The 14,187-nt window shown below is 45.5% G+C and overlaps 1 protein-coding gene across 1 annotated transcript in view; it reads right to left on the reverse strand.

Annotated features, from left to right (window-relative positions):
* Vipr2 (vasoactive intestinal peptide receptor 2) overlaps positions 1 to 14,187 on the reverse strand; it is a 75,698-nt gene that overhangs the window by 8,320 nt on the left and 53,191 nt on the right. Inside the window, exon 6 of the mRNA XM_027417031.2 lies at positions 6,275 to 6,416. Within this exon, the coding sequence (XP_027272832.1) occupies positions 6,275 to 6,416 (142 nt within the window). The remainder of the gene's footprint in view (positions 1 to 6,274; positions 6,417 to 14,187) is intronic.

Below are 14,187 nucleotides of genomic sequence, written 5' to 3' on the forward strand. Positions count from 1 at the left end.
CACCCATCCTGCATATACCTACCCATAATACAAGAGTGTCTACATATAGGTATTTCTACTTGTGTATATCTGCTGATATATATCTTTTTAAAAATTTTTTATTTATTATGTATACAACATTCTGCTTCCATGTATATCTGCACACCAGAAGAGGGCACCAGATCTCATTACAGATGGTTGTGAGCCACCATGTGGTTGCTGGGAATTGAACTCAGGACCTCTGGAAGATCAGTCAGTGCTCTTAACCTCTGAGCCATCTCTCCAGCCCACTGATATATATCTTTACAGATAGAAGAGAATGGAGTTGAAAGTGATATTCTTTTTCCTATAGAAGCAGCAATTTCCCATTTTTTTTAACAAAGTTGAAATCCCTGGTTCATGAAATTGCTGCTTATATGAAGGGAGTGCAAAGGTTGAAATATACTGATTATATATAATTAATACATAAGTGTATATTATTAAATATACTGAGGGCCTTGACCTCAACAAGGTGAACCCTACTCATGCTCTACCCTGTTACACATTGCTATAATAGCCTATACTTCACTACCTCTCTTTTCTTCAAATGAAAGTAAGGCACAGAAAAACTCCTCTGGATACCAGACACCAGAGACTTCTTACTGTCCGTCTTCACCACCAGGGAAGATTCCAGCAGCTTCTGGTCCCAACTTGGGATCCTGAGCACAAATGTCACAACCACCCAGCCATGAAAATTAAAAACAAAGACCCATAGTTTTGTATCTTGTTATCATTCACTAGGTAGTGGGTGAAACAAATTAAAATCTTTTGAGTGAGGAATCTGGTAGGTGATGACCTGTTTACCTGTATCTTGCTTTTCTTGACATTTGATAAAACCTACCCCACCTTTAAAACACAAAATGAGCAAATTACAAGTGTATTAAAAACATTAAATGGACAAAATTGAAAACAAATAGCTCTAAATCAAGATAGGAAATCCAAAACCCACCCATAAACATAATGCTAAAAGGCTAGTAGTCAATTTTGAACTTACAAAAGCACTGAAAACTTCTAGGAGTCAAAATACCATTAAAATGCAACTGACAAATGGTGAGCCTGGAAAACCTTTTGCAACAGGAACATAAAAGGGCTCATTTCAGTAAACAATGATAATGAAGGGACCAGCTCCCCATTTCGGCAGCCATAACAGCCAAACACCTGCTTGCCTGACCTTGCCTTGGTCACTAGGAGGTCAGATACCTGCCTCATGGCAAGGAACCAATCAAAAGTTAGCTGGTAGTGCTATGCTTTACGGCTCTGGGTGTGCTTTACGGACAAGTGCACAGCAATGACGTGCTGAGCATAGCAACCACCCTGGGAGGGCGTATGGGCCATAACAACCAGTTGACCAATCAACACGGGGCAAACCCTCCAAGCTTGGAGGCACACCAACCCTGAGCCTGTGAGTACCCCTAGACACTCCCCTTACGCTGCCCTATAAGATCTCTATGCAGTGGCTTCGAAGCATCTTTCCTAGCCATCAGCCATGGTGGATGGATGAAAGGCCCGAGCTAACATGGGGTTAGCTCGTTAAACAACTTCAATAAAGCCTCTTGCGTGTTGCATCAACTGGACTGGACATTGAGTTCTTGGGTGACCGTGCAGGTTGGAGATTCCTCAATCTGAGGATCTTTCAATAATAGGCAAACTTGTCATGGAAAGAAAGCACCAGCCTACAACCCACAGACTAGAGAGGCTAGAAAGCAAGGAGGGCCCAAGGAGATGCATAGATTTCCCTGGGAAGGGGAAATAGAAGGGATCTCCTGGGTAAACTGGAGGCCGGGTAGAGGGGATGGGGGATGGGAACTTGAGGGATCGGGTTGGGGAGACTGGGTGAGGGAGTAATGTTGGAGGAGGGATGGAGGGGTAGAGTAAGGAAAGAGATATCTTGATGGGGGTTAGAGAGAAACCTGGAGCCAGGGAAACCCCCAGGAATTCACAAGAAAAACAGACTCGTAGCAATAGTGGAGAGGGTGCCTGAACTGGCCATCTCCTGCAATCTGATTGGTGACTACCCTAATGTCTGAGATCCTCTATCCAGTAAATGATGGAAGCAGCTACAGAGATCCACAGAAAACACTGGGCTGAGCTCTGAGGTGGCGGCGGGGGGGGGGGGGGAGTCTTGCTGAAGAAAGGGAGGGGGGATTCTATGAGCTGGGGTGGTCATGATGGGAGAACCCACAGGGAGAGGTGGCCTGAGCTTGAGGGAGCTCATGGACTCTGGACCAACAGTTAGGGAGTCTCCACAGAGTCTCCTAGTCTCTGACCTAGGCCCTGCATGTATGTGACAGTCCTGTCGCTTGGTCTCTTTGTGAGGCTCCTAGCAGTGAGGTCAGGACCTGTCCCTGGCACTTAGCTGACTTTTGGAAACCTGTTCCCCATGCTGGATGCAGGGGGAGGAGCTCGTCTTGCCTCAGCTTGACGTTCCATGCTGTGTTCAGTCCGTGGGAGGCCTGCCCCTTTCTGAATGGAGATGGAGGGGGAGTGGAAGGGGAGGGGAGGGAGGACTGAGAGTAGAAGAGGGAGGGGAAATTGTAGTCGGTATGTAAAATAAATGAAAAATGTTATGTAAATAAAATAAAGAAAGCACCGTGTTTGGTTCGGGCAAGGGGTGGGGAGTTGGGGGTAGAGCTGAGAGAGAACCAGAAGGATGGCTGCTCTCCGCAGTGTCTTTGAAAGGAACACCGGGCACCAAGGAGGGAACATCATGTTATAGTTCTCCTGGTGCATTTCAAAAAAGCCATCAATTAATTTGCTTACAATTTAGGACGCATCCATCTTTTGCAAGTGTGGTGGTTTGAAAGAAAATGGCCCCCACAGGGAGTGACACACTACCAGGAGGTGTGATTCTGTTGAAGTGTGTCACAGTGGGGGTGGGGTGGGCTTTGTCACAGTTCACTCCTGTTGCCTTCTGATCAACATGTAGCCAGCACCATGTCTGCCTGCACACCACCCACCATACTTCCACCTGCCATGTTGTCCGCCACGGTGATAATGGACTAAACCTCTGAAACTGTGAGCTGCCACCTCGAAGAAATGTTTTCACTTATAAGAGTCGCCGAGGTCATGGTGTCTCTTCACAGCAATAGAGAAACTAAGACAGCCAGGTACTAGCCCCCAGGTGATGGCATGAACAGGTGCTCTGGTTGGTGGTAAGGATGTGGTTGAGAAGTGGCTTTGTTATCTGTGACCCTTATGAGATACCAAATTGGCAATGCTTTGGTGCTGGACCTTTGCTTCCCAGAACAGTAAGAGACGATTGTCTGCTCTGTCATGTGACTGCCCAGGCTGCTGAGATACTCCACTCTGAGCTGACTGCTCCACTCCACCTGTGAGCTGCACCTCACCGAAACACTAACACATCGATGTGTGTGTGCAAAAGCATGCCTGGAGACACCACAGAAGAAACATGCAAAACCAAGACTGTGTCCACGCTGGGGAACCAATCAGATGAATTATGCCACACCATGTGATGGCCGTGACGTGACCTAGATGGCAGAGAACAGGGCACAGCTGACTTGAGGGCGTCTGTATAGGAGAAGGCGCAGGGGTATGCTTGCAGTGATCCCATGTTCTTGCTAAATGTGTCAGGAACAGTGCTTCTCATCTCCTTCCCTTTGCTCATCGCTAACAAGTGTGATCTGTGAAGACGAGATGCCTGAGGGCCGTGGAATCCTCTTGCTGGAGTTAATGGGGGGTCTGCTGCGGCCCTGCTAGGTCAGTACAAGGACAGCAGGGAAGAATTAAAGGGTCAGGCAAATCAGTAGCAGGCTCCTGAGAGAACAAAGCTTTGTCTGGGAGCTCCTGTTTGTGTGTGCATGTGCATATTGCACACAGACATACTTGTGTTGCACGTAGGCATGCATTTGAACAATATCTTGAATGTGTAATCAATTTACAATACCTTTTGTAAATGTGTTCATGCACAGGCTTTTGTATGTGCTCTGCACATGTATGGGTGATATCGCTCACTGATTTCTTCCCATTTCCTGCCTTCTCAACCCCTTTTCATTCTGACATTAGTTGTGTGGGGTGAGGATCCCCAGCCAAGCTTCCAGCCTTTCTGTCCAGATGGCTGTCTTGGAGTTCTTGCTGTAGTGTTTAGGGCTGTGACCTATCCACTCCCGTCATCCAGGCAGGCAGGACTCAGGCTGGACTTGGGCTTCTTAGGATCTGCAGACCCCAAGAGAAACCTGTTCTGATTCCCAGCGTTAACCGGTTCTGCCTCGTGCAAGCTGCCCAGAGGTTGTGGGACCTGTGTAGCCTCCAGCCACAGGGAAGAGCTACTCTGCCAGCCTGCCCTGGCCAGGAAGAGGCCTCTTCATGCGTGGACTTGTTCTGCTGCCTGGAAAAAGCAATTTGTCACATTGTGGGGAGCATTCCTGGTGGGTTGCTTGGGAGAATTACGTTGGTTTAGTGAAATACAGCCAGGAATAAAATGGGAAAAAAAGGGATTGGAAGGAAAACTGTTCCCTACTGCTCATTCTGCAATCTGACTCTATTTTGCTAATGTGTTCAGTACTTTATCATTCTTCAGACAGCCCTGTCCATTTCCTCTGTTCTCCCCTTCCATGCTGTATTTTGCCTTCTTTCCTTGGCTCCCTCTTTGCTCCTTTGTCCCTACTCCCTCTCATCCCCAGCTCTTGGCACTGGCCTGGGTATGCTAAGTGTCTGACCTTGGGTGACTAGCAGGTTCTCAGGTTGGATCCTCAACACCTGTGGAAAACTGCAGGATTACCTCAGCCCACTCTCCTCTTTTGTGATGCAGGCAAATCCTGGTTTAGCAAGCACTTACAAACAGTGCAGGGAAACAGACCAGCTAGAAGAGAAACTCCCCTGTAGGAGCTGGCCATGTGAGGAAGGCAGAGCAGGGTGGTGGCACTGGGCTGCCCAACTCTACTGCAGGGGTGCTGCCACCTTCTCTCAGCCACATGAAGGACTCAGGTTTTGGGGGGTAAAGTTGAGCATGGCTGCTTCAGACAGAGGTGGGTATTGGGTTGTCTCTGAGGATCAATTTCTTTTTATTTTGTTTTATAACATTTTTAAAATTTATTTTCCATACCGACCAGAGTTTGCCCTCCCTCCTCTCCTCCAGTTGCCTCCCCCCACCTCCAACCTACCTCCATCTCCCCCTCCCCCTCCCTCCCCCTTCTCCCCTCCCCATCCACTCCCTCTCAGCTCCATTAAGAGGGGGCTAAAGAATGAACGCAGCACAGAGCAGCTCTGGGCACTGCAGTGAATGGATTTGCAGCTACCTGGTCTTCACTACCGGTTCGCATGTGGCAAGACCCCCATCTCAGGACACAACCTTTAGAGAGGCAAGGCATGCCTGGGGACAGACCTTTCCTGTTTTTGATTTGCTATTCTCACAGATTCCTTTGCAGCCTGTCTCTGGAGAATGAATGCCCTTCCCTTCAGGAAGATGGTCATGGCTAGACACAGCTGAAGAGCTATGCAGCTACAAGGCACTTCACTGCTGGGTCAAAACCAAACTAATTAATGGCTGCTCAGGACCCAAAGAGTGTTAGCCGATGTGTCTACTCACATGCAGAGGCGGGAGGCAGTTCAGTGTCCTGGCTTTTTAAGTTACGGGGGCCATAGATCAGGAACGACACACCCGATTCCCAAACGTGGAACATTACATGCTAGCAGAGAAAAACGTGGGAGACTTGCACGCAGGGGGCTCTCAGATACCTATCCAATCGATTTGAGTAGGTTGCATGTTATCACTACTACCCCACAGGCAGAGCCAAGACAGAATGGCCAGGCATGAGAGAGAAGCCCCGCCGAATTGCAGAAACTGTCATCAGCATTGTCTGGCCTTGTATCAAAGATGTAGACAGAGTGTGTTTCCCATTGGCACTGGCCAGGGTTTACACATGCCACGTGATCTGAGCTGATCCAGAAAATGAGTGCAAGTTTTTATCTCTTGGAATCTGGGTGATTTGGGCAAACGTTCGCTAATCTGCAAGAGGACTTGTTACCTAACACTGCTTCACACATCTGAGAATTGGTGACCAGGGCCTGGTGTCTTTTAATTTCCCAGCCCCACGGTGGCTAGACACCACCCACCCAGTGTTCTCGTGAACCCTTCTGGTCTTGGCTCCGCAGCAAGCACGGGCTTGAAACCACCCCTCCTTCCAATGCTCAGGTCTGAGAAGGCCCATGCCACTGCCATGCTTTTGAGAGGAAAGGCTTTGGTAGGCGCTAGAGTCTGACCCATACTCGTGGATCTTGCCCTTTACGAAAGTCTTACCCAGGAGGCCGGCTGGTCGTGACAGCGCAGTGTACCTGAGCTGGAGTAGAGTACACTGTCCTTAACCAGCACTGAGATGGCTCTTAGCATGAACGAGAGGAACAGATTCAGGTGGATGTAGTTCCTGGTGCAGTGCAGCTTCCTGAAGAGGGAGAAGACAGAAACTGATGTTCAAATGATCATCTACGGCCCTCCCCCTTTTCATGGAGTTGGTTAACCATTTACAAAACTTTAATTGTCATGATATATATATATATATATATATATATATATATATATATTCCCAGTTTTGCATCATGATAAGTATTTTTTTTTTTGCATATGAACTCTCCATTTATTTCAGATTATTTCCTTAGGTTGGAGTTCAGTATGAATACATAATGCAAAAGCCACGCAGGAGCTGCCTTAAGTCTGCAGCCAAGTGTGCTCTGTCTGATACATGGTTCGGGTCACAGGATGGGTAGCTAAGTGTGGCTGTCTCATTATCTCTCCTCTCCTTGTGGTATTAATGTCTGATGCTCCCACTTTGAGACAGAGGCGCAGCTGTGACTTTACCCACTCCTCAGGTGATACTTGGCCTCCAGGCTTCAACTCTGATGCATAACTTTTTGTGTTAGGTGGAAACTGACCTCTGTAAGAATTGGCTTTCTGGCACTAGGAAAATGTTCAAGGATCCACAGGATGACCCCCAACTAAGAATCTAAGCAACAGTAGAGAGGCTACTTTAAATGTCCTTCCCCTCCCATGAGATGGATGACTGCCTTAAATGCCATCCTAGTGTCCTCATTTAGTAGCTGATGGAAGCAGAAGCAGACACCCACAGCTAAACACTGAACTGAACTCCTGGAATCCAGTTGCAGAGAGGGAGGAGTGATGAGCAAAGGGGTCAAACCAGGCTGGAGAAACCCACAGAAATAGCTTACCTGAACAAGGGGGGGCTCAGGGGCCCCAGACTGATATCTGAGAAACCGGCAGAGGACCCACCCAGATCCCCTGAACGTGGGGGTCAGTTAGGAGGCCTGGACAATTTACGGGGCCTCTAGTAGTGGAACCAGCATTTATCCCTAGTGCACGAATGGACTTTGGGAGCCCATTCCCTATGGAGGGTTACTGTCTCAGCCTAGACACCTGGGGAGGGACCTAGGCCCTGCTCCAAATGATATGACAGATTTTGATGATCCCTCATGGGAGGCCTCACCATCCTTGGGGAGTGGGATAGGGGGTTGGGGGGCTGGGAGGAAAGAAAAATAAAATAAATAAAAATTGACTTTCTCCTCTTTATATTGACACTAAAGATGGTCCACCCAACGCCTGGGGAGTTCCAGCTTGGGTTAGGAGCTGCAGTTGGTCTCCTTGTTACACAGCAGCCTGTCCTCTCCCTCATTCCCTTCCTGAGTGTCCCTTGACAGAAGCTCACTGTCAGCTGAAGGCACAGGCCTTCCCATTGACCCCTTTTCCTGGTTGCACAGGCATTGACTTCCATTTGTCTCCCTCATGGCCCTGGACACGCTCTGACTGATCAGCCATGAGCTACCAGAACAAATGAGACTGAAATATGGCCAACAGGGGCCAATTTTAAATTTTATGTAGTTTTAAGTAATCTAGAATTAAAAACCAGAAGGATCATGACCTGACTTTTATTTGTACACAGTGTCCTTGTCATGGCAGGGCTGCGCTTCACTTAAAAGATGCATCATGTATGTATCTACTGGTGTGTGTGTGTGTGTGTGTGTGTGTGTATGTGTGTGTGTGTGTGTGTGTGTGCACGCACGCATGTACACTATGGCAGTGTCAGGTGTGTGTACCCGCTAGTATTACACACAAGTGAGACACCGATGTAGCCGAGGTTAATAGATTAATTCAGTTGGAGTTATTTTCTTTTCTATGTACAAATGGGACAATGGGATATGTGTTTTTTTCTGGAGGGGAGGCAGAATCAGCTTATAGTAATAACCATGAAAACTCCTATGCAATTATTTGTGAAAATATGTTATTTTCGTTGCAATTTTGTTTTACTTTATAAAACCAGCATAGACAAACCATAGAATTTAAAGCCAAGGCATGATGCTGACACAGGAGCACATGAGGACAATAACATTTGGATGAGGATATGTCATGAACTTCATGAACAGCAGATGCTGTTTTATGTGGTCAAAGAAGATGAAAAAAACATTCCTCGGGTTGAAAACGTGGAGTTAATAGGGTAGAGGGATACTTTGAGGTGATTTATTGAATTTAACAAGAATTTTCCAAAAGTTAGTCACCTGAAATCAGAATTTAAGTTCCAACAGAGGAGTCCAGTGAAAACAGTGAGAGAGGGGCCTCTGTCCAGCCCTTCCAAGAAACTCTGAAACCTTGGCAAAATGACTCACATTAATCCTGTTGAACTCTGGAAAATACTCAAGAGTTGATAGCAATGTGATCCCCCACCCCGGCTGAGCACACTGTAGTCAGCCTTGCCTTGTCCTATGGCACATGTTTCTCTTAGTGCTACCCTGAAGACCATAGCCAATGGTATCTGTGTGGTCTCAGGAATTACACACAAGTGGAAGATGCTGGCCTAATAACTGGTGCAACTTCCAGAACCCACTCAGACAGAACAGCAGCTATAATGAAAGTCAAATAGATTCTGGTAGCCGCCTAAGGCCAACATTAACAGTTGAGGCAAATGACAGACATTTTGGAGCCTGAGAAGAAAGGTTGGGGAGTGAGGTTCTTGGGGAAACTAGAATTTCTGAAAGGCTGTCGTATATGCAGAGGGATTTTGAAACCTGCATATGTGCTCTGGACAGGTCATATGCTCCCAAAAAGCGTTCACTTAAGGTAATCTTTAGTCTTAGCTTAAGCAAAAAGTGAAGTTAAGGCAGAGTTGTAAACAACCTGGCCAAGTATTAAAGGAGTGCTTCCAACACAGCCAAAACTCCCAGATGGGGAATTTTCTTTTCTTCCTATTTCCCCCACCCCTTGACTGTGGATGTCTAAAAAACCCTCTATCAGTAAGTAATTGACTGATAACTAACAGTATATAGGCTTCAGAGACTAACAGGGCCAATATAAACTCTACAAAATAGAAATGTTTAGAAAAGTCACTAAATAAATCATTATGAGCCTGGCCTGGTGGCACAGAGCTGTAGTACCAGCTAACAGAGGCATGAGACACGAGGCTTCCAAGACTTGTCTGGGACCACGGGGGACTTCAAGGATGGTCTGAGCATTTCATAGAGACTGTCTCAAAATAAAAAGTAAACAAAAGCGTTGGTTTATACCTCTGTGGTAGACTGTGTGTCCAGCATTTGAAAGGACCCAAGTTCAATCTCAAGTACCACAAAAATGATAAAATAGAATAAGTAATATAGAAACACCTACAACTTATAACAAAGGACAAAAAATGAGAGACAAAATTTGATTTCCTGAGTTATCACATCATTTTATTAAAAACGTCCAGTTTCAACAAAAAGATTATAAAGCATTAAAAGAAGCAAGAAAGCTGGATTACTGCTAGGAAAAAGAAAATAAATAAAACCTTTCTTTTAAAAAATCACATGAAACAGCCTTACTAGACAGAATCTTAAAGCCAAATGCTTGAATGTGTTCAAAGAACAGAATGAAATAAAAGAGAACCATCCTTCAACAAACACAGAATTTCAATAAAGAAATGAAATTTGAAGAAGTAACTAAATAAAAAAAATTTGGGTTTGAAATTTGCAACTGGCATTACAAATCCCCTAGAGACAGCCAAGGAAAATCTAGGCAGGGAAAAGAGAGATTCGCTAAATTTAAAGATCAAAGAAAATTACCCAGTCTTAGAAGTTGTTGTGTAGCAATTTGCTCAAAATGGAATAGTTTCATCTTGGAGGAGGCTCTTTAAAACCATACAAGTAGACAAAACTTACTGGGCTCAGACAATAAGCGCCTGACAAGTCTTAGGAAGTTCCTGAAACCTATAATATTCACAAGGACCTGCCCTCAAGCAGTAACAATTTCTGTGCAGGGAAGATGCTCCAACCTGATTATCAGTCTGCACATTGAGGAAGGGAACTCTAGGGACACAGCTCTTGTGAGTTACCATTTGTTCTTGAGTGGGCTTCCCAGTGAAGCAGTTGCTTTTGAGTCATCTATGTTACTGTGGTAACCTGTTGTCCAAACTGCTGTAATTAGCCCCAATAAACTCCCAGGTTCACTAAACTCAAGTGGAATTGTTAACTTGGTCAGTTGTAGGTTCATATATGTGGTAAATAGATGTTTGTTCATGTCTCCACAGAAAAGTTGGACATCAGAAGCAGAAGAAGCAGAAGCAGAAGGAGGAGGAGGAGCAAAAGGAGGAGGAGAAAGAAGACGAGGAGGAGGAGGAGGAGGAGGAGGAGGAGGAGGAGGAGAAGAGAGAAGAAGAAGAAGAAGAAGAAGAAGAAGAAGAAGAAGAAGAAGAAGAAGAAGAAGCCAAAAAGATGTGGAATACTACCCATTGCCTTCTCAGGTTCTTATGTAAAAGAAACATGGTATTACAAAGGACCTCAAATGCCTGGAACAACCTCCCCCCCAAAAAAAAACCAAAGTGGGATGACTCACTTCTGGATCCCACACTTTCTGGAGACTGTGGTGATCTCACTTTATTGGCTCTGCAAAAGGCCCGATGCATTAGACCTAGACCGAGAGGCTTAAAACATACATCATGAAGCCAAGAACATTTAACTGTATTTTCAACTGTTGGTGTTGAGCTGCAGGGTTCGGACTTGAGAAAGGATAAAGCTAGACTCCCATTTCTCAGCATATCAAAAACTAACTGAAAATGAATCTGTGACCAAAATACAAGAGCCAGAAGTATAAAACTATTTTGGGCTGGAAAAACTTGATCTTGGATATGGCAAAGGTCTCTTAAATAGTACACCAGAAAAGTGCAAAAAAAAAAAAAATAGACAAAGTCGACTTCATCAAAACTTAAGACTTTAACATATTAAGTATACACTATCATGCTTAAAGAAAACCTAAATGAAGGTAGAAAACATGTGTAGACTACTAGACTTACAAAAAAGCTAGAGTCTATGAAATATAAAAATTGTAATGAGAAACCAAAAAAACTTGACTTAGAGATTGGGCAAACATGGGACTAGAGAAGACATGGTTAAAAAGCACCATGGACTCTGGGCTGACAGCTGGGGAGCCTGCACGAGACTGAACTAAGCTCTCTGAATGTGGGTGACAGTTATGTGGCTTGATCTGCTGTGTGTGGGGTGCTGGCAGTGGGACCGGACCTATGCTGGGTGCATGAACTGGCTTTTTGGAGCCCATTCTCTATGGTGGGATACCTTGCTCAGCCTTGACACAGCAGAAAGCGGTTTGGTCCTGCCTAAACTTGGTATACCAGACTTTGTTGACTCCCCAAGGAAGGCCTTACCCCCTCTGAGGAGTGGATGGGAGTGAGAAGAGGAGAAGATGGGGAGAGAAAGGGAGGGAGGGGAACTAGGGTTGGTTTGTAATAATAAAAAATAAAAAAAAAAAAAGCCCATGAGGAGGCTGGAACAATGGCTTATTTGGTGAAGCGTTTTCTGCAATCAGTGTTAGGACCCAAGTTAGATCTAGGCCTATGTGAAAATGCCAGGTGCAACACCTGGGAGGTAGAGGCTAGCAGATCCTTGGGACTTGGGGCTTGCTGGCTAGCCAGTCTGGCCAAATCAGTAAGCTCCAGGTTCAGTAAGAGACCGTCTCAAAATGGAGTGGAGAATGATCAAAGAAAACACCAGACACTGACTTCTGGCCTCCACACGCACAAGCTCTTAAGGACTTGCGCCCCCCCCCCCCATGTAGGTGCACACCCCATGCACACGAAATGCATGAGGCCATCAGACGCCACTTCACACTCCGTTGGAGGTCACTCTCTCTCCGCACCCTGCACAGTGGCGGAGTTCCTGTGTTAACCCAGATCCACTGCAAAAAGCAGCTTTTCTGGTAAGGGGCTGAGAACTTTGCTGATCTCTATGAGGACAAAGTCAAGATCTTGCTTGACAAGTGTCCATTTAGCCAAGTAAGAAGCAGTAGGTTCAACCCCCACCCCCCCTCCCTGGGGGCCATGGAAGCTCGGCAACTGTAAGTTCTTGGCCAGGCTCACTGTACCAGGCACGAGTTCCATCTTGTCAAGTGTGTGGTCGTGAGTCTGAGAGGGGTTGGAGGTGGGGAGGGTACTGGATATAATCAAAATGTGTTTTATTTATGAATGAAGTTCTCATAGAATACACTAAAACCATCTTAGAAAAGAAAACTGCCTGAAATACCTCCTCCCACAAGTCCCTCTGACCTTCAGAATGAAAGAGATATCCAACAGTAGATCAAACTCTGCAAAAGAAAGTGCCAAGTGCCATATGAACTGGGTCTGTAGAGCATGTCTAGGTGAAAGTGGGAGGCATGAAATCACGGAAAAGACAGAAGAATGGCAAGGAAACCTATGAGAACAGGCCAAGACAGCAAATACAAGGGAGGGTGGTGCTCCAGGAGAAGAGATTGGTATGGAAGCAAATTTTTCAGGAAGCACTAGCCAGGAATTCCTGAAACTTATCAAAGAGAGTAGCAGATTAGACACTTCACAACCATGAGACAGAAGGCTACAAAAGTAATGACACTACAGGTGTCACAGGAAGAGATGTTTGAGGGGAAAAAAAGACCAGGTTTTTAGGAGCAAGATTGAGCCACAGGCAACTTCTCAAGAGACACAACCTTATCTTCAGTATTCAGAAATAGCCTCCTAAAAAGCAAAGCAAAATTTTTCATTTTAGGCAATCAAAGGGCTTGAGAATTTACTGGCATGAGAATGTGACCAGCGGCAGCTAGGGAGGAAGCAGGGGGATGGCAGGAAAGAAAGTGTGGGGGGAAACGGCGAGCAATATGTAGGCATGCTAAATAAATGCCAACCTAAGATAATAACGTCCGTGGGATCTCAGAATTAAAATTTACAAAACCAAGAGGGCATGAATGGTACATGTAGTTAACCCTTGAATTGATTGGTAAGTGGTAAAAAGCACTTAAGAGCTTAATTGCTATAAATAAGTGATGCATTGTGAGTGGTGGTGAGAGAGGGAGAAAGAGACAGAGAAAATGTGTTCTAAATGTCAGATTATAATTGAATGAAAATAGAATCTATAATTAAAAGTATAAAAGAGGGGGAACCGGCATAAAGAACATTGAGTGACAGACAAAAAGAAAATAAAGAAAAAGATTAAAACTCAAAGTTGGCAATAAATATGCTAAGGGTGAGCTTGACAAAGCTGCCCAAAGTTTGTCACTGTGAGAAACGTCAGTCTAGTTTCAGTCTTCTACATGTTGGTAGCCAGTGCGTATCAGTGCCATTGGATGAAGAAGCTGTCTTTGCTCCGATGCATGCTTTGGTAACTTTGTCAGAAATTAGGCGGTATAGCTGTGTGGATCTACCATTGTCCTATTCACTTCAACTATGCGTCTGTTTTTGTGCCAATACCGTTAGTATTCGTGTTATTGTGTTTATATGTGCAGGGGGTTGGGGGGGTAATCAATCAGTGTGGGGCTTTCTCGGAAATGAAAATTAGCATAACTAGGTGATCCAGCAATACCATTCCTAGGTAAATACCTCTCTGGGTTAGCTTTAGTTGTCAACTTGACACAAGCTAGACTTTCTTAAGGAGAAACCTCGCCTGAGGAATTACCTAGATCAGACTGGCATGTGGGCGTGGCTGTAAAGAATTGCCCTGACTGATGATCCACAGGTTGGCATGTGGGCGTGGCTGTGAAGGACTGCTCTGCCTGATGATTGATGTGGAATGGCCCCAACCACAGTTATTTCAGAGCATGACCCAGGGAGCAAGGCCCCAAATGTGTTCTTCCATGGTTTCTGCTTCAGGGTACTGGTTGAGTTCATGCCCTGGCTTCCCTCAATGCTGGGTTGTGTGTAA

The sequence above is a fragment of the Cricetulus griseus genome, chromosome 5 (assembly GCF_003668045.3).
Source record: "Cricetulus griseus strain 17A/GY chromosome 5, alternate assembly CriGri-PICRH-1.0, whole genome shotgun sequence".
Lineage (NCBI taxonomy): Eukaryota > Metazoa > Chordata > Mammalia > Rodentia > Cricetidae > Cricetulus > Cricetulus griseus.